At 38.8% G+C, this 21,027-nt stretch overlaps 1 protein-coding gene across 7 annotated transcripts in view; it reads left to right on the forward strand.

Annotated features, from left to right (window-relative positions):
* The window catches only part of AGTPBP1 (ATP/GTP binding carboxypeptidase 1), a 169,661-nt gene that overhangs the window by 116,620 nt on the left and 32,014 nt on the right, over window positions 1-21,027 (forward strand). For 6 of the 7 annotated variants that reach the window (XM_075067237.1, XM_032771145.2, XM_032771143.2 and 3 more), the window contains 4 exons: window positions 2,066-2,195; window positions 2,966-3,097; window positions 8,901-9,077; window positions 14,318-14,478. In XM_075067237.1, the coding sequence (XP_074923338.1) occupies window positions 2,066-2,195; window positions 2,966-3,097; window positions 8,901-9,077; window positions 14,318-14,478 (600 nt within the window). The remainder of the gene's footprint in view (window positions 1-2,065; window positions 2,196-2,965; window positions 3,098-8,900; window positions 9,078-14,317; window positions 14,479-21,027) is intronic. The other variant, XM_032771146.2, reaches the window with a different exon arrangement.

Here is a 21,027-nt window from a genome sequence, read left to right on the forward strand (position 1 = left end):
AGCCAAATATGTAGCATAGGTTAAGGTTTATATACTGTAATGAATCCAGATTTCTCACAAAGCTGTCTTCTAGTACTTTTTTTGTTGGTGAACAATCAGTAGTGTAAATGTGTTCCTATATAAGAAGGTAATGCTGTCTCTCAGTGTTGATTTTCTTTGAATTTTACTTTTAAAATATTGTGTTCTCAGGATAGTGTATTTTGTAAATTGCATTTATAAAAATAAGTACCTTCACAGAACTTGCTTTTGCAATATGGTTTTCCAGAACATATTTTATCATAGTTTTACATATACACATGTACCCCTCACAAATCTCTCTTGGTAGAGCAATAGATAAGATGTGCTGTTTAACTGCCCTAAATTCTCAACTTCTTAAAGTCCTCAGATTTCTGGCTTGAAAAACACCAAATGGATACAATTTTATATCTTAACTAAACCTAATAACTAAAATAAGTTTTATACAAAGATATTTCAAATAATTGAAAATAAAGGTAAAAATCCAACAAATTTTACACATTCTCATCCAAAAATTAATCCTTGCATCTAATGCAAGAAAAGATGATGGTTTATAATCTGTCTCAGATCGAAGAGTATTATGAAAGTCAATTCAGTATTCAAACACCTTGTCAAAAAAAGGACTAAAGCAGGGGAAAAACAATTCCCAGTTTAATTCACTAAGGCTTAACCACAAGGTTCCACACTGCCATTCTTTAGTATTATATCATTCCCAAAGGGTTGGTCACAGATATTTCAATATCATTTTTAATAAAGACTTCTAGGAGAAGCTCAACTTACTACATTTGGCTACCAAGAATTTAGGTGGAAATAGCTTTCTGAGGTCAAATCTATAACTTCTCTTCAATTAGTAAACATGACAGCAGGTGTGACTACTTGCTCAGAAAGTTTCTTAAAGATGCTGATATGTGGCACATAAATAGCCCCTCTGGGCTTCACAGCTGCTCAGTTGTCCCCCACCCTGCTCCCAGCCATACTTACAGACACCCCAGCAAACAGTCACTGGTTTAAAAACTCATGTTAATGCATGAATGCCAAGGATATGTCTCTGCAGATTGAAAACCAAAAATGTAAAATAAAATACTTAAAATGTCTGTATGAAATACTTAAGTCTTTCTGAAACACTGCTTGCTGTAGACACTGATCTTCCTGGTTTCTGTTAGTCTTCTACTAGCTAGTTGGTCTCCTCTATGCTACCAGCTTGCCTGTGACAAGTCTTGTATGTTGCATATCCCTGTCAATTGTCAGTCAAAGCAGGAGTGGAGTCAAAAGCCTTGCTTGAAGTCATGTGGCTTCTGGAGTTGTGATGGTATATAAAGGGTACATGAGTTATCTTTGAAGCTACTATTTTAAAGGTTCACGAGCATGCTTTCTTCTTGACTATCTGAATAAGATTCCATTGAAGTTACCAGGCTTCCCATCCAGTTAGATTTGATTTGATCATCTTAATGGAGATCAGGATCTTTCCACAAATTAGCAAATTGTATGAAGAATTCTAGAAAAATTCAACAGATTCAGCAAATCTATCACTGACAGTTGACTGTCTATTTAGCAGTTCCAAAAGATCAAATTGAGCAGACAAATTATGGTCACAAGATCATGAACTAGACAAAAAGATTGAACAATAAAATCATTGACCATCTTACAAAAATTTAAATTTAAAATGCTATTGATTTTTTAAAAATTAGAACTTATCAATTTTGAACTGAATTTGTTGACTTATCACACTTGTTCACACATCCAGTTTTCTCAACAGATAATTTTACTTCCTCTAATCTCAGAGCAAGTGAGTAGGCAAATATCTTTAAATAAAAATTTACTTCCATTTAATTTTGGCTGGTCCAAGTAAAATATATTAGTAACCACTAAATTAACTCTTCTGCTAGAATAAAACATGTTGTTAATACAAACTGGAATTTAAATTTCACTTGACCGCACAAATAAAGTAGTTGTGTTACAGGCAAAACTTGAACTAGTGAAGGTAACTTTTAAAATAAAAGTGAGGTTATATTGTGAGACATACATTTCTTTATAAATTTGTCTTTCATAGCCATCGCTGTTCTTTAAGTGGGGAGGATTTGAACAGACAGTGGCAAAATCCAAACCCAGACCTTCATCCCACAATTTACCATTCCAAGGGCTTGCTACAATATTTGGCTGCTATAAAACGTTTGCCTCTGGTGAGTGTGTGTGTTTGCCCAAAATAGGCATTTCAAAATCATTTTAGCTTTTTGTATAGATACTATCTCGCTTTCTGTAAAAGAAAACACATTTATAGGTCCTTGCAACTGCTTCACATGCTTACAAATGTGAGTTGGAGGGTTTATCAGAAATTTCTGGAACTATTTCCAGTTGTATTGAAGGAGAGCAATCACTTTGGTTAATGCTGCAAAAATGTTTAGTTATAACACCCTAGTTTTAATTCTTGAGCCTTTCAGTACTGCATATCTAGCATTTGCTTGCGGGTGGTGTTGAGTTAGAGGATGGAAAAAAGCCTCATGTTCTGAACATCAGAGTGGGGTTTTTTTTGGAGAGGGGGTGTTGGTTAAGGCAGTTATAGTAACAAAAACAGTTGAATTCAGAAAGTTTTAGATGTGCTGCGTTGCTAGGTTTGAAATTTTCTTTGGAAATGGCTTAGTTTTATGTACTCAAACAGCAATTTGGAACATATGCAATATGTCTAAACTTCATGTTGGTACTTATATTGTGCAGCATATGTGCATAACTACATAAGCCCCCAGTCCTGCCAGAACATATGCATATACTTAATATTACACTTGAGAGTCATCACTTTGAAACCAATGAAATGTCCTTGCAGAATCAGGCCTCAAGGGACAAATCATGGTTTCCGTATAGGGTTTAATATGGAAGGGAGAGGTGGAATAACTTTAAATTATCTGATGCTGTAGCGTGTTTTAAAACATCGCTTTTATTTCTCCATTTTTTGTAGGTTTACTGTGATTATCATGGTCATTCTCGTAAAAAGAATGTATTCATGTATGGCTGCAGCATCAAAGAGACAGTGTGGCACACTAATGTTAGCGCTGCCTCTTGTGACCTGATTGAGGACCTTGGTTATAGGGTGAGTAAAAGTTAAACCTTCAAGTAAGTTGTGAAAGTGTAATTATATCTTGATTTCCTCATGTTGTTAGTTCCCACTCCCGCAAGTAAGAACAATGTTGATCTGGTCTAAAATGAAAAGGTGCCTCTGTACTTGTGCTTTGTCAAAGTACTCATCCACAATAAGTTGTGGTGTTTGCTTGTCCCTAGGCAATGCCATTCTCTAGGTACAGGAGATGGTGTGGGACATCTGCAACATCCGACAATTTATGCTTTGGGATTTGTGCAGTAAGACGCACATAGGCGCACAGATAGCTGTTACTGATTAATATAATTTACTCAGAATGTTGGATCTAAACTGGAAAGTTATAACGTTTGATTGCTTTTACTTTTCTCTCTCTGAAAAGTGCTATGGACAGCTTTGTTTCCTTGTTTATGCTGTTCTCAAGTCTGGACGATGGTGTCATTGTATAGAGTATGATTACAGTGTCCCTCTGCAATTTGCATGCACAATATAAAAACAATTCCCTGACTTCCATAATATACAACAGATTATTTTTTCGGACATTTTTCAAATAACTTCCACAACTTTGTGTACACACCATGCTGTTTTACAACATCTTTGCCCACTTAAAACTATCACGATTTTTTTGTTTGTGAATGTTCTTGAACATTTAATAGAATAATAGTATTCAAATATAAAAGAACAGGTATATCATTTGTTTACCTTTTAAAAAAGTCAGTTATAGTATAGATATAATTACCTCAGTACTTGTAGCATTGCGTATGCTTCCCTACTTTCTCATATACACAGGATACCTCAGAAATACTACACGTACTAAGAAACATTATTTAATTGGTTTAATTATCTAAGGCAATTTGGAAGTGTAAGGGTGACTGCTGTAGTGGAAAAAAACAACTGAGTAAACTTCTGAAAACAGAAAAGCATTCTGGAATCTAGGAAGGTATTTGTACAAAGTAATCAGTAATGTTGTAATACTTAACTTGTAGCACTAGAGCTAAGTATGGTTCTAACAGAGTCCAGGAATCTAATTATAGCTCTTCTTTCTCTGCCTAGCTTCATGCAAAGTTAATAGAGTGCCAGTCAGAGGAGTACTCTTTATATGTCAGGGAGTGCCAAACACGTGGATTAGATCACTGTCATGTAGCCAGGAAGGGGAAACAAAGAAAAACACCCTGTTCCTTCTGAGAAGGAGGGATGTAGACAAGAGAATCAACAGTCATAAAATAATGGCAAATAATCATTCATTTGACACAGCTGATTGTTTTATTTTTATTCTTCTAATTAAACAAGACAAAAAAGTCTATTTCATTAAACAAAAATGAAAGAATTAATTCAGCTTTTCAGTCATTATTATTATTAACTGGGCTAACAAACTAAGCAATATTTTAGTAGCTTTTTGTGAAAAATGTTAAACTATTAACAGAATTATGAACACTTCCATATTTTAGTATAGCAAACACTTTTGTCATACACTTTATTCACTTCATTGATGGATTTAGATCAGTTATTACAATCAAGGCTAGTAGCAGTGCCTATTATTAAGGCTGCTGAACACTTCCCATTGTTAGAGCCTGTTTTCACTTGCTTACAAAACTTTACCCATTCGATCTGAAATTTTCCATGAGGATCTCTGCCTCAGTCTTAATTATTTTGGAAAATGTCATACTAAAGAGTTGAGCCATTTTTGATAATGAAGCTAGGGTAAATACATTCTGCTCATACTAAATTTGCAAACCCCCACCCCCTTAGAAACTCCTATGCAGGAGTAGAGTCGTAAAATTAGGGGATGGCCTTTGTGTCAAGGATGTGACTTTTTCTCATCCCCCTGAAAATCCGCCCTAGTTATAAACCTCGAAAAGAGTGCAATTTGCTAAATTTGCTAGAGCTTCACAACTAAATTCCCAGAAAATTCCATGAGCATTAAGCATGCTCCAGTCTGAGGCTGTGACGAGATGAGCAGAACTATCTATAATTGTGACTCTGGGTTGCTGCAGTCTGTGCAAGGTCCAGACCTTGGAACAGAGAGCAGGGTAACTCTCTGGCTCTATGCCCCTCCTGCTGGCACCTAAGTAGCATGGAAGAGGCACCTGATCTGAATGCAGAGGGAGCAAGAGCTAGACCTGGTGGGAGATTGGGAATGGGGGGAAGGGGAAGGAATAGATTGGAATAAGGAGTCTGGGGAAGAGTGGGGATTGGGACTGGAGACTGGTAGGGTTAGGATATGAGGGGAAAACTAGGAGTTGGGGTGGAGGAAGTCTACAGTTGGCTGGGTAATGAGAATCTGGCTGGGAGCTGGGTGAGAGAAGAATGGGACTAGGAGCCAGCGGATTGGAGGAGACTCAGACCCAACTAGGAGCCAGCGGGAATACTGGCACTGTCTGGGCAAAGAGACTGGAAACACTAAATAGTTGCTCATTATGTGAGCACCATTCATCTTGTGCACTGAGAGAGGCAGAGGTCCTGTGGAAAAAGTAGTATATGATCATGTAATTAGACTGTTTCATACTGCGTGCGCACGAGGGGCTGTATTAAGGTTGCAGGGATAGCCTTAATTCTGGAAATTCAGAATTTTGAGTCCTTGAATTTGCAGCCATAATGCTCTTTTAACGTAATTTTTCCTATATAATATTTCCCACTATGTTTAGTGCATAAATCTATTTGATAAGGACTTTTAAATTAAGAGTTCAGAATAACCTTTTTTGCACAGTCACAATGACTGTAAAATAATCTTTCCTGAAAATAAGCTTCTTCTTGTGTAGTTTCACTGCCACCTTGTGGCAATCACAAATATATACAGTTTTTTCCTTTGTTACTTTGAGGATGACTCTTTTAAAGGAGGCCCAATATCTGCACCTGTTTGCATACCTACTTTTTTCTTCACAGTTGTGCTCACCAATCAGGTGACTGCACTTATTAGATTCATAACTAGCCATTTACCTGTACAAACAGTTATGCATGCTTTTTGGTGCTCAGATGTGTTTAAAAAAAAACAAAACACATCCAACTGCTACTGGATTGTTTCCTTTACAGTTTCTTAGCTGGTTGATTATTTACAATTTCATTATCCACCTCAGTCACTTAAATCTTGTCTACACTATGAAATTTCAGACACTTGCACCAGTTTTAGTAACAATATAAGTATTGTTATAGACCAGCCTCCTGAGTTTTTTGACAAGGCCTGAAATGTCTAAGCCGAGTCTATATCAGCACTTGAACCGTTTGCTAACGAAAATGGGTACAGAATTTTTATAGAAGTGCAGTGTCCATATCGCTAGAAATGGAGAGAGTGATCCTATCATATGGCCGAACAAATTAAAATAAGTTGAAAACATAACTTTTTTGCATCTATCACATGCAGCAACATATTTTTGACTGAAGTGAAATCATTTCTGTGAACTTTCCAAGAGTGAAGGATAAGGGTCAAAGAGAAAAAGACCTGCAAGTGAACAGCTGAAGTTAGTGTAATATTTTTCAGCTACAGAAGAACTGAAGATACCAAATACTGTTTAGCACTTACACCAAAACCTCATATTTTAAATGTACATATAACAACAGTTGAGGTTTGTAGGGTGAGTTGTTATCTCTGGCATAATTTAATAGAGCTGCTCCCAGTTTTTCAAATCTCGTATGAAAATCGCTCTCAAGCCTCCTTGTTTAAATAAACCTGTCATAAACAGATGGTTAAGGGTTAATGTCTTTTACCTATAAAGGGTTAAAAAGTTCACCTAGCCTAACTAACGCCTGACCAGAGGAACCAATGAGGGAACAAGATGTTTCAAAAGGAAGGAGGGAAGTTTTTCCTTTGTTTAGAGTTTCAGTTTCAGCCGGAGTGAAAAAGATCAAGGAACCAGCCTCTTATCAGAGTAGTAAGTTTTAGAAAGGAATAAATAGGTTTATGTTTATTTCTTTGTAACCTGTCTTATGCAATTAGAGGTAGAATCAAATTGGGTATTTGGGTATTTTTTTGTGTAACTAAATTTGTGCCCAGGGGAACATCCTCTGTGTTTTGAATCTGTTATCTGTGAGAGTAGCTGGTATGGTAATCTCTCCCAGAGGGTTTTCTTTTACCTTTCTTTTCTTTAATTAAAAGCCTTTTTCTTAATACCTGATTGATTTTTCCTTGTTTTTAGATCCAAGGGGATTGGATCTGGACTCACCAGGGATTGGTGGGAGAAAGGAGGGGGGATGGTTAATTTCTCCTTGTTTTAAGATCCAAGGGATTGGATCTGGACTCACCAGGGAATTGGTGAAGGAGTCTCTCAAGGCTACCCAGGGAGGGGAAGGGTTTTGGGGGGGAAAAGGAGTGATCCAGACACTGAAAATTCTGGATGGTGGCAGTGATACCAGATCTAAGCTAGTAATTAAGCTTAGAAGTGTCCATGCAGGTCCCCATATCTGTACCCTAAAGTTCAGAATGGGGAAGGAACCTTGACAAAACCCTACATCAAAATTATTTCCTAAGTGGCATAATCCCAATGCAGTTTATCTATATAATGTACTCAGTGCTTCAGAGCACTGGGCTGAAATGTTGCTGAATAGTCTCTTCATAATAGTGCCTTTTTACATACCTTTTTACTCTAGCAATTTTGACTATTGCTTGTAGTTTTAGTTAGAACACTACAAATGATAGCATCTGAATAAGTCACCAAGTCCATATCAAGTTGATGTGCTGTGCATGTGAAAAATAGAGGAATTAATTTAAAGGCACATTTTTTCAAACAAAGCGCTGGTTCAACATAAGCCTGATCCAAAGCTTTTTGAAGGCTATGGAAAGACTCCCATTGACTTCATTGGGCTTTGGATCAGGCCCAGATGCTTACACATGTTAACTTTTAGCCTATCCCTGTTCAGCAAAGCCCACATGGTAAACTTGCACTGACTTTACATTTTAAAATTAAACGCACATAGTTAAGTGTTTTGGTCCCCAATCTAGCAAACAATTGAAACATGTACAATACACTTAAGCCTGTGAATAGTTCTGTTAAAGTTGAATTTATTCACACGCTTTAAAGTTAAACATACACTTAAGTGCTTTGCTGAATCAATGTCAGAAATACTATATAGTATTTGAAAATACAGAACTTCCTATACGTTAGACTATTGAAACTGAATATTAATCTAAATTACATTTCCCTTTTGCACTTCACTCAGCTGCAATAATAGGACCACCCAGAGGTGGGGGGCAAGTGGGACAATTTGCCCTGGGCCCCGCCAGGGCCCCCAGAGGAATTTTTCGGGGCCCCTGGAGTGGGGCCTTCACTCACTCCAGGGGCCTCGGAAAACTCTCACGGGGCCCGGGCCCTCAGAGCTTCTTCCGCTCCAGGTCTTTGGTGGCGGGGGGTCCTTCCGCTCCAGGATCCACTGCCGAAGTGCCTCGAAGACCCGCAGCTGGGGGTCCTTCTGCCCTGGGACCTGCTGCCGAAGTGCCAGGTCTTCGGCGGCAATTCGACAGCAGGGGTCCCCCGCAGAGGAAGACCCCAGGACCCCTGAATCCTCTGGGCGGCCCTGTGCAACAATAAAACCAAATTAGTCAAATCTTTTCTACTAGACACTTCATGTTCTATTTTTTTTTATTCACTTGACTTACACGCTACCAGGGAATTTTTGGAGGTGGGGGAAGAATGAATCATTGGGGTTCTTGGCCCTTTTTAATAATGAAAACATTACTTTGGATGGATTTTGCAAAATCTTTCTCTTTTTTTTAAACTGGAATTTGAGTTCTGAACTGTCTGATTAATATACTGTGCTTTCACATTTTTGTAAAAACAAATTGAATCTCTTTCAAATTACTATCCTATAGACTCTTCCTAAGATTCTCAGTCAGATTGCCCCAACATTCAGCATGAGCAGCTGTAGTTTTGTAGTGGAAAAGTCCAAGGAATCGACAGCGCGTGTAGTTGTCTGGAGAGAGATAGGAGTACAAAGGAGCTACACAATGGAGAGCACATTATGTGGCTGCGATCAGGGAAAATATAAGGTAAAGAAACTAGATAAAGTGAAAGCCTATGTGTGGATTGAGTTTACCATTTACATTGATATCACTTTCCAAAACCCAGCTTGTCTCCTTTTAAAAAAGGTGCGTGAACATCCTGCTATAGGGCTTTTTACATTATAGTGTGCAAATCAGTCTATTTCAATATAATGTAGATTTCTTCATTATTCTTTTGGATCTGTCATTCTAAAAATGTAATGTGTATGATCTGTTGATTGTCCATATTAACAAGACTATTAATAATCGAGTAAATAAAAATATTTGTGGTTGAAATTTTAAATCTACAAATGAAGAAATTCATGGTTTTTACTGTAACAATTATTTTATCAGTTACCAGTACATTGAACTATTTTAATAGAGACTTCTTGGATACATGACCATTAGCTAACTTTTGCAATGGCAGGAGGGAGCTCTCCTCTTGGTACAATCTGGAGTGATCCACCAGACATTAGGTAATGCCGCCTCCAGAATTCTCCCCCATGGCAGCAGGAGGAAGCAGATAAAGCCAAATATTTTCATGCTATTTAGCAGCTCGCTGTTCAGCAGTGAATAAAAGTAGTTAAATTTGCCTCCTTTCCCGCCTCCTCCCCCAACTTGGGGACTTGTCTTTTGAAATTTAATTTTCTTCAAAAGTGTCTCAGCAGTTCTGGATGAGAATCAGGACCAGCCTGTGTTTCCAGTGCTGCACAAGCCTATTACCCTATGCCCTTTTTGCAAAGCAGTTCCCAACAACCAACAGTTGAATATTGCTAAAAAGTACAACCAGTAGAAAATACTGGATGACCTGAAGCCTCATTCATCTTCTTTCCCTTGCCATAGTGCCTCAAACATTGCTGCAGGCTGAAGCAGAGAGGCAGGCTGAAGCAGGCTTAGAAAGTAAATGACCCCTGAATGCCAAAACATCCCACACAGTAGCTTCTCCTGTTTGCAAGCAGACCTCAGCCATGTTGAACAGGCAGACCAGAAGGCTGCAAACAAGGAAGACAGTAGACAGTGAGGTGTAATTATCCTATTCCAGCACACCAAACTAGGCTCTCTTGGCCTATTGACAAAGCACACACCTCAGCAGGCTTCTCAGTAGGCCCATATAGAGTTAATTCCTACTTCATACTAGGTACACAAGTCCCTATGATAGGTTAGTTCCAAAATATTTCCTGACTACTTTCTGTGGTCCTGAGATGGGGATGCTTTTAGGGTTCCTATTGGTTAATAGTGCATCCAGGAGTCCCATAGACCAAAAATCTTCAGAATACGTTTTAAATAAATAAGGTAAAGTATGGGATGCCAAATTGAAATTTAAGAAAATTAACTTCCAAAGTACCTCAGATCAGTCCTCAGGTAAAAAAGAGTACAAATTAAATGGAAAATCTATCCAGTTGAGTCATACTGAGAAATCAGTTATCCAGAAAGGAAAACTCCTTCATGCTTATTACAAACCAACCAAGAAGATCAAATGCTTGCATAATAATCTTTTCTTTGGAGTCAGTGCAATGAGAGAGATTTCCATCTTCCTATGAAGGCAAAGAGGACATCTGGGATGCCTGGCCTCTAGAAATGTCCACACTCTCGTAATGAGAAGGAAATAATGAGATTCATCTGGCAGCTTAAGATCAATTGATAGAACAAGGAAGAGGCAAAAGTCTTCCAAGAAAAAGTACAGAAAGTGTGTTCCTCATCTAACTTGTCTTCTACTGAGAAACGAGTGATGTCAGTGTGACGGGTTGGATCACAGAACTCCCTCTTGGGAGCTGCCACCCAGTGTGCCAAGATTACTTCTACCCCTGCCTTCCCTGCCAGCTCAGGACTCCACCCTGTCTTGCTGAGCCAGGCATTCCCGTCTGCTCCAGCAAAAACCCAGGGTCTGAATTACTTGTGCCAAAGCTGCAGATTTACCTGAAAGCAACTAACAGAACTGTTCCTGGCTTTAACACTCAGATGCCCAACTCCCAGTGGGGTCTAAACACAAATAAATCCATTTTACCAAGTATAAAGCTTATACAGGGTAAACTAATAAATCGTTCACCCTCTATAACACTGATAGAGAGATGCACAGTTGTTTGCTCCCCCAGGTATTAATACGTACTCTAAGTTAGTTAATAAGTAAAATGATTTTATTAAATACAGAAAGTTAAACTTTAAGTGGTTTCAAGTAATAACAGACAGAACAAAGTAAGACACCAAAATAAAATAAAATGTGCAAATCTATGTCTAATCAAACTGAATACAGATAATCTCACCCTCAGAGATGCTTCAGTAAGTTTTTCCCTCAGACTGGACACCTTCCAGGCCTGGGCACAATTCTTTCCCCTGGTATAGCTCTTGTTCCAGCTCAGGTGGTAGCTAGGGGATTCTTCATGATGGCTCCACCCCTGGTTCTGTTCTACCCCTTTATATATCTTTTGCATAAAGCGGGAATCCTTTTTCCCTTTCTGGGTTCCCACCCCTTCCTTCTCAATGGAAAGACACCAAGTTAAGAATGGATACCAGTTCAGTGACATGATCACATGACTTCATTGCCCACTTGCCAGCGCACACATATACAGGAAGACTTACAGATAAAACACAGTCATCTGCAGACAATTGTCCTGGTTAATGGGAGTCATCAAGATTTCAAACCACCATTAATGGCCCACACTTTGCATAATTACAATAGGCCCTCAGAGTTATATTTCATATTTCTAGTTTCAGATACAAGTGTGGTCCATTTATACAAATAGGATGGTCACACTAGTAGATTATATGCTTTGTAATGATACCTTACAAGAGACCTTTTGTATGAAGCATATTCCAGTTGCATTATATTGACTCATTAGCATATTTCTATAAAACCATATAGACTGCAACGTCACAGTCAAGATTTCAGTTAAATGAAGTAATGGTAGAAACAAATAGAAAATTCTCCAAATGTATCCCCAATGTATTCTCCAAATGTATCAGTGCTGAAAAAAGAAATTATCTTCCTAAAAAGGGGAAAGATCTTGACAGCTCAGACCAAGGCACAGACATTCCCTCAAATATCTGAAAAGTATGATCTTCCTCCTCTCATAACTTTAGAAGCATCACCAAATTCAAATGTATCTATCAAAGCTTAAAGAGGCGCATTCAAAAATTCTATCCTGTGTTGAGGGAAAAGATGGAGTATCCTTGCCAGGGATAATGCAGAAGTAGCCTCCTTGGTAAAGAAGATAGGTATCCCATCAGAATATGAATTTTTACTCTGAAACCCCACTGATAGGAAGGTGGAATCCTCAGTAAGGAAGTCTAGTCCATTTTACTTGAAGCTTTCTTATCTGAAGTTGAAATAATTCTTGAGAGAAGCGTGTCTGGAGACACCCTTGTTTTAGCTAATTCAGTGAATTCTCTGCAGTGTGTAGCTAGATCCATGGTCACAGATATTGCTAGAGTTATCTGGGCATGGAAAATGAATGCCTAGGCAAAGCAACTAATGACCATGTCTGAATGCTCTGGATGAAAGTTATTCAAAGAGCCACTGTGTAAGATGGTTATTTAAGCAATAGCAAGAGGAAAACTACCTGCCTTCAGTAACTTCAAGACATTCTAAAAAGGTAATTTAATCTGAACTACAGACGCTACTCCTTTTCATACTGGAAAATACAATTGACAGATCATAAACACACTCAGGAATATGGCTTCACTATTATTGGTAGAAAATTCTTAAGGTCTGGGAGTCATGATACAAACTCAGAAAATGGAAGGCTTTTAAAGAGGAGGCGAAGATTCTTTGAACAATAGAAGTCCTTCTATATGAATGGCACCCAAATTAAGCTCTTGAAGATGCTCATATTTTACATCAGCCTATTCTGACTAAGGTTCTGAGAACAGTGTGAGTGAGAGGGAGAGCCCATGACCTAGAAATACGATCTGACTGGTCCAGGAGCCCCTTGTTTTCCAGTATTGGACATGGCAATGGAACCCCTGGTGAACATATCATTATAGGAAGACTCTTCTCTGCCAAAGGCAATCCTCTTCCTGGCCCCTGGTATCTTGAAACCAGTTGCTTGAAATCTGAGTGCCAACAACAAAGTAAAAAGGGTTATTCATCCAAAGCAGTCTCCACCTTAGTTATAGCAAAGAAAAATTCATCCAGCACATTAAATGCCACATTTGAAAGAAAAAATAATATACATTTGTAAAGAACGGAATATAGTGTAAGACTTCATCTAGCCCAGATTCTGCACATCCAAAATTACCTCCAGACAGCTGAGCCTGGGTTTGAGAAACTTGATAATGATGATAAGCAGGGGTTTGGATCTGTGCTCTGACTCCACTCTGGCTCCAGGCAAAAACCTGCAGCTTCACTGCTCCAAAGCTGATCCGCGCTTCAACTCCGGGCTCTATTCCAAAGCCCTGACTGTAAGAATTGTATGTAATAGCAATTGCAAAAATTCAAAGGATCAGATTGCAGAACAGACATTTATTTCCCTGCATCCTTTAAACTAAACTGTACTTCGCTCCATCAACATCCATATGAAACAATCTTTGCTGACTGAAGCAGACTTTTGAGCCTATCATTTCCTAGAAATCAAGAGTATTCACTGTAGCAATAATTTTGGACTGAAAAATTTCAGAGTTTAGCAATTGTGCAATACTGCTCTATGAAAGAGTTAAGTATGATAGTTTTTATTCATTCTTCATGAATTATTAAAATAAATTATTTATTCATTTATTCTTGGTAAGAAATAATTTTATAAGTTAGTTTTTAAACAAATTGTTGTATTTTACTGAATTTTATACACACAGAATATACTCGTTTTTTTTCATTCTGACAGAACTTCCTGAAAATAATTCTTTTATATTAAAATTTAAATACTGTAAATTCAGTTTCTGTGAAAAATGACTTAATATTCAACTGTTCTTCCTTTCCACTAATGAATTACAGAAGACTGATAAACTGTGATTTAGGAATCTATGATCTCTCTTCAGTGCAACATGTGTAACCGCCATTTGCATTGGTGAGAATTAAGCTCCAGCACAGAGAGCAGAATATACCTCTGAGATACTGAAGTCTTCTAGAAATGACCGTTCTATCCAAGATGAAAATTAACCTTTTAGTTTTGTAAATTCCTGCTTTCTAAGCATTTATGTAAAAGTTCTTGTCTGCATTTCACAGCTAATTTGGAGAAAACTAATGTAAAATATAACAAAGAATACTGGAATGTGGTTATAAGCTAATAGAGTGTATCTGCCTTTTATTTCTTGCATAGGGGTTACAGATAGGGACACGAGAACTGGAAGAGATGGGAGCCAAATTCTGTGTTGGCTTACTGCGTTTGAAAAGACTGACCTCTCCATTGGAATTCAATCTGCCTTCTTGCCTCCTTGACATTGAAAATGAGTTGATTGAATCAAGCTGTAAAGTAACAAGGTAAAAAAAAGAAATGAATTGCATTTGTTTTTCTGAAGACATAAATTGTCCATACAGTGTCTGAAACATTAAAAAATCAGGCAAAAGCTTACACAAATGAAAGTGACAATAACACATTCTAAAGATTTTTAAAACAAGTGTCATGTACATTATTAAATGTTGAAAGGTTTTATTGTTTCACATTTTAAAAAATACGTGTACTGATGACTACATTTGAAGCAAACTGGAATATCAGATAGCTTGAGAGAACAAAAAAAACAAAATGGTAATTATGAGCCAGATTTGTTGGTGCAAACTTGTACAGCTCCACTGACTTCTGTGCCAGTTTACCCCAGTGGAGGATTCCATAAGTCTAATTAATCAATCACAGTTTACTATCAGTAAGAGGTCTGTGTGGAACTGTTAATGGATAAAACCTAGGAATGTTTGTACAGTTCAGTGGAGGTGTTATAATTGATATTTTATTGAAGTGAATTAGTATGAGGGAAGTTAACTTCACAATTCTGCTGTTTTGTGTTTTGACACTAGACAATTCCATCTAAGATTGGGTTGTCAGAATGGTACTACAATAGCTTACATTGAGCTGGTTTCTCTTTGCAAGAGAGAGACACACACTTGCTTTCAGTTTTAAACAAAAATATTGCAGAATACAGAAAAAATGTGGCAAAAACTTGAAACTATAGAAATTTGATCTGCGCCTCTCCCTCCCAATGATTTTCCCTCCTGTCCCTGGTATTGGGACAGTCACTTGAAGAATCTTGTTGAATATATTTCAATAAGAGGCTTGCAATTTTCTGTAAGCAAACCGTCATAGCAACAGATTCTGTGCCTGACAATCTCTGTAGGGGAAAGGTGCAGTTCTTCCATCCCTTAATTAGGGCACAGGGGGTGAGATGCTATTCTGACTTTGCTAAGAGTCTTAGCAAATGCCCATTGAGTATGCCCATTATAAATAAAGACTAGCTTTTAAATTCTTCCTTCCTCCCATCCCCAGTTGTAGCATGGATTACTAGAGACAAACTAGTTTTGGAGGTTGTCTAATAAATTTGTTAAGAAAAGTCTGGAGTTTGATTAGGTTCATTTCTTTTTATTTTAAAATGTCTGTCTTCCCCTCCTCTTATCTTCCCATAATTCAGAAACCACTAAATGGAGTTTCCTCAAACTTTCTATTCTTAGCTTCAGCTTAGAGAAAAATATTTTGGACAGCTTTATCTCAAACAATACTTTTTTCATGAAAAGAAATTATAACAGAAATATATTAACATTAATTACAGCTTTTGTGAAAGCTGGAACTGCTACTTACCTAGTGTTTTTTATTCAAGGATCTCAAAGTGCTTTACAGTTTAAATCCTGCAATATCCCTTTGAGTAGGGACATATTTTATAATTACAACCATTTTACAGATGAGTAAACTGAAACATAGCGGTTAAGTGATGTCTTACCCACAATTGCACAGGAAATCCATGGAAGAGGTTTTCATATGGAAGTACGTGTGGCGTTTAGTTCATGTATTATAAAACTTCTCTTGTTTTACTCTGTTTAAAAATGTAGTTTTGTTTGAATATAATCAGTACTTACACAATCCTAAAATAACAATAACCTTATAACCAGTTTAAATCACTGCAGTATAATTTGACGTGTAAATGATGTCACTTTGAGTAACCGTTAATAAATGTGTGAAGAAAAAGCATTTATGAGTAGTCTGGTACTCTGTAGCTTTGAGATGCATTTTCCTTCGTGAAATATTCTCTGCAGATCCTTCTTATAGGAGTTTGTATGCTATGCCTCACAATCAATGGAATTATATAAAGCAATAAACTATTAGGAGGTATGTGTATGGCTCATGGGTTAAAGAATACTTTTCCCCATTAATGGTCTTTCTCCACCTGCTAAGCAAAAGTTGTCACAAAACATTGCTTTTCATGTCTTGTTTTGATTGGTGCCTTCTTAAAAAATAAAATAAATAGTAAGTTATATAATGACTATTAATAGTTTTGTAGTAATTTTCAATATTTTTAGTTCATCTAAGGTTTCACTTCTATTCAAACTATCAAAATGGTGCATCTCAAAGTGCATGGACTTCTTAAAAAAATGTTTTTTGCAATAGTTGCAGGGTTATCTCTGACTAGATGTGTTAGATACCTGAGGTGAAGGCAATGATTTCAAGAGGGATAGTCTTTTAATTTTTTACCAGTTTACTATTACCAAACCGCTAACTGAAGATTTCATTTGTTTGCTAAATTTATAGTGGAATCTGAAGCTAGTTATATGAAAGAACAAAGGAGGCAAACTTAAAAGCGACTGGTATTCTCTGATTATATTGCCTCTCCGATTCAAACAGACCCTTCCTTCTGTTATTTGGAGAATTTATGTACTTTGGTGAGGTAAAGAGAAACTGAAGACACGTAGTGGAAGGACAGGGTTTTCTTAACTGTGATTTGAAGTGGTCAGACCAGTGGTCAGTTTGTGTATGCCACCTACCTGTTTATGGCTTTAAACAATTCCACGGATCATAAGATACACGATATTCTACAGTATGAGCCTGCAGAAGCAATGTAAAACCTTCCTCTGAGCTCGCTCAAAGTGGTTATAGTTTGAGGTGGATGAGACCAAGGATGTTAAGTCATTGACAACAAGTAGAGATCAGGAAAAGAAAAGGAGGATTATTGTGGGGAGATATTCGGAAGGAGAAGAGAGGTGATAGGTCCCCAGGGAATGGGAGACTGTTCTAGGGGCCAGCTAGATAGAAGGCATAAAGTAGAGAGAGTAAACAATGAGTGTCAGGTGACAGGAGCAGAAGATGGCGTTAGCAGTGCCATTGTGAACAGACCGGAGAAGAGATGTAAAAGATCAGGTCAGGAAGAATGCTATATTAGCAAGGTGATAAAGTACCATATTATACTTGAGGGTTTTAGCAGTGGGAACAGTGAAGAGGAAGGGCGGACTTGATATGCTTACGTAAAAAGACTTAGCAGAAGATAAAGGGAGAAACCAAAGACTATTACATAGAGGTTCCAAGTGTGAGAGGCAGGAGGGATAGCAAAGCTGTCTAGAATGGTAGAGAAGGGAGGCAGAAAAGAGTGATAAGGAGAAAAGGGGTATTCAGTTTCAAGGAGAGTGAATTTGATGTAGTACTGGGGTGTCCAAAAAAAGATGTCTGAGAAACATTTGGAGATGGCAGACTAGATGGGGGAAAGAAATAGATTTGGTTTGAGACTCATCTGCAGTGATATCTCTCTTGTGCAACTACTTAGGACTGAGAAAAACTAGTGATTAGCTAGGAGTGAACATCAAATTGAGATGAAGCAGAACTGTGCTCCAGTGTCCCCAACAGTACTGAATTGTCTATTAAAACAAGAGGTTGCCTAATATAATTTCTTGCACAGGATTCACTGTAGTTGGTATCTGAATCAATGGGAGTGTATGTGCTGATCAAGAGTAGAGGCAGGGCCAGCTCCAGGCACCAGCATTCCAAGCTGGTGCTTGGGGCGGCAATCCTTTTTGTTTTGCCCCCAAGCAGCGCACCGAATTGCTGCCATGGACAGTGGGGCAGTCCGTGTGCCCTTAGGGCTGCATGTGCTTTTCCGCGGCAGTGGCAATTTGGCAGCAGCTTCTATGTTTAGCTGTCCGTGGAAGCTGCCGCCGAATTGCCGCTGCTGCGGAAACGCGCCTGCTGCCCTAAGGGCACACAGACTGCTGCCACTGCCCACAGCAGCAATTCGGTGCGCTGCTTGGGGCGGCGAAAACTGTAGAGCTGGCCCTGAGTAGAGGGAACACAAGAGAACAAAGGCAACGTGCTCCATTGGATAATTCTGCCTTATCTATTTAAATATTAAATTTAGAGACTTATTTGTTTATACAGTACTGTTTGTATAGTGGCCACCATGACGTGGCCTTGATTTCAGTTGAGGTCACTAGGGATGACCATAATATTAACAGTAATAGCAGTATCCAAAAAGTCAGAAACAGAAAAAGGGAAGAGAATAAGGATCAAATAAAGAAGTAGTCAGCAAGGTGAGAAGCCACAGAAGTTCAGTGTCTTCCTGGCTAGTGAACAATGCCTTTTCTGTGCTATCAAGATCTCTTGCAGGCTGGTGAGAAGGGAGGGAATTCATCCTTGTGATGGAAACTGCCTGCCCTCCTCAACCTCCCTTTGGGGATCAAGCCAGTGGAGGACTGCATATTATTGTCAACAAAATACAGTACCTGTTTGTTTAAACAATTTAAACTTAATAAAATTTTAAATTTACAGAAACAATATAAATCATGTCTTCCATCATGTTTGCTTAATTGTGTAACACAGAGAAAGGGTTAGGACACAATAGCATGACCTGAAGAGTAGAGTTAATTGCAGCTACAAAACACATTAGAACAGTAGGTCTCCGGAAAGGTCATTTAGTCTTCGTCCATGTAAACCCACAGAGTGGCAAATGATATTTACAGTCTGTCAGTTTCTAGTTATTGTGCAGTTACATCATTAAAACTACCATACATACAACCTGTTAGAAGTTTGAGGTTTACTTTCCTTTGAACAGAGTGCATTTAAATCAGGAGATAATTAAAGAAAGATAAACCTTTTCAATAAAATGAAACAGTAATGTTTTTATGTTTGGGATGCTTGTATTTATTCTATTTAATTTTAAGTGTTCACTCTATTTATAACTGACATAATTTCTATAGAAAACATCTTGTAAGATTTTCAGGAGATTAAAAGTGCAATTGAGTGTGTTGGCTGTAACCTCTAAAATATCTGAAATGATTCTTTGCATATGTTTTCACTGCATGTTAATCATAGGGTAAAAAATTGCAGGGTTAGTTAACCCGTGATAGTCTAATTTATGAGTATGTGACCCCATGTAATGTACTGTCACTTCCTCCACCTTATTCCTGCGAGCATTCTGCACTAAAACAATTAAAATTCTGCACGCAATATTTTAAAATTCTGTAAAATTCTGCACATTTTGTTTGTCAAATAAATGTGGAGGCTCTAGCATGGCATTGGGGAGCACAGGCCACTGATTGCGCAGAGGTGGGAGATCACTCTGCAGCTTCCCCCGGGACATGGACTCAGCAGTAAAGCTGCACCCAACCCTGACACAGCACAAGGACCAGGTCTGCCCCAGAAATACCCCAGAGCCCTGCCTCTCTGTCCCAGGTGCGGGTAGGCAGGCTTAGCAAGGGAGGATCCAAGCGTGGAGGGCTTAATGGGGGGGATCCAAGTATGGGTTGAAAGGGTTCTGTGTGGGGCAATCTGGGTGCGCGAGGTTCAGTAGGGGATCCGCGTGTGGAGTGGATCTGGATGCACAGGGGCTTGTTGCGGGGTTCTTGGTGCCATGGTAATGGGACTCTGCAAGGGGGTCCAGGTGAAGTGGTTGGGGCTTAGCAAAAGGGGTGTCTGGGTGTGGGGAAGGGGGAGATAGAGCTCGGCAGGGGGTCTGGGTGTGGAGGGCTCAGTGGTGGGGTCCAGATGCTGGGGGAGTGGAGCTCAGTGGGGTGGGGCTTGGTATGGTGAGGGTGGCTTGTCAGGGTGGTCCAGGTGCAGGGGAAATGGGGCTCATCAGAGAGGTTCTGAGTGAAGGGGGGGTGAGACTCAGTGGGAGGGTCTGGGTGTGAGAGGGGCCTATATGCACAGGGTTTGGGCAGATGGGGAGCAACTCCTTGTAGAGTGATCCCTCCCCCTGCAGCTGAGGAGCTGGCACAGGGTAAGAGCCCCAGTCCTGCCCCCTGCCCCACAGTGATTTACCTCTCTACCCGCTTCCTTGGGTACCCAAAACATACAGCTGGGGGGTGGGGATGGGTGTCACATGACTGCTCTTGTAGCTGCCTTTTGCTTTTCAATCAGAAAGGCATTTTTCTGCAGGAAAGCAAAGAAATCTGTGGGGGACATCAATTCTGTGCAGAATTCCCCAAGGAGTACCACCTGCACTGGCTCGGTATCTGACTGTGACAAGCAACACAGTTATCTGGGTGCATATTCCAAAATGTATAGCAACACAACTCTGTTGCTCTACACTTGCACTTGCAGGGTGTTATAGGGCAATTTGTCTGCTCACTCCAGGAGTTGTGGGAGGCAGTTTAACTGAGAGAACACACGTGCTTTGTTTTAGATATAGCAAATACTAATCAGAAGAGGAACTGAAATGAACTAAAATGATATAGAAAAGCATGAGTCAAATGAAAGCAGCCATTAATTACAAAATAACTATTCTCAAGATATGCATGGTAAGAAAAGTGGAGAAAGGAAAGTTCTTTTAAAACCTTGCATTTTTCTAACTTCATTTAGCTTTAAATCACAAAAAGGCATAGCCAACTAATTGACTATACTTGTGGTACAATATTAAGAATGTTCAAGAGACTAAATAACCAAACTCAGCCAGATTCTTTGGCTAAAGATAAAGCAATACAGTACAGGAAAGAGTGTTAATCCATTACCAGTCCTTCCCAGGAGGCAGTCTCACAGTAGGTTTGATTCACCTTACACAGAAGATGTGCTTCCCAAAAGCCCCCTTAAACTCCACATTTTATAGATGGCTGTTTACAAGTTAGAGA

The sequence above is a fragment of the Chelonoidis abingdonii genome, chromosome 6 (assembly GCF_003597395.2).
Source record: "Chelonoidis abingdonii isolate Lonesome George chromosome 6, CheloAbing_2.0, whole genome shotgun sequence".
Lineage (NCBI taxonomy): Eukaryota > Metazoa > Chordata > Testudines > Testudinidae > Chelonoidis > Chelonoidis abingdonii.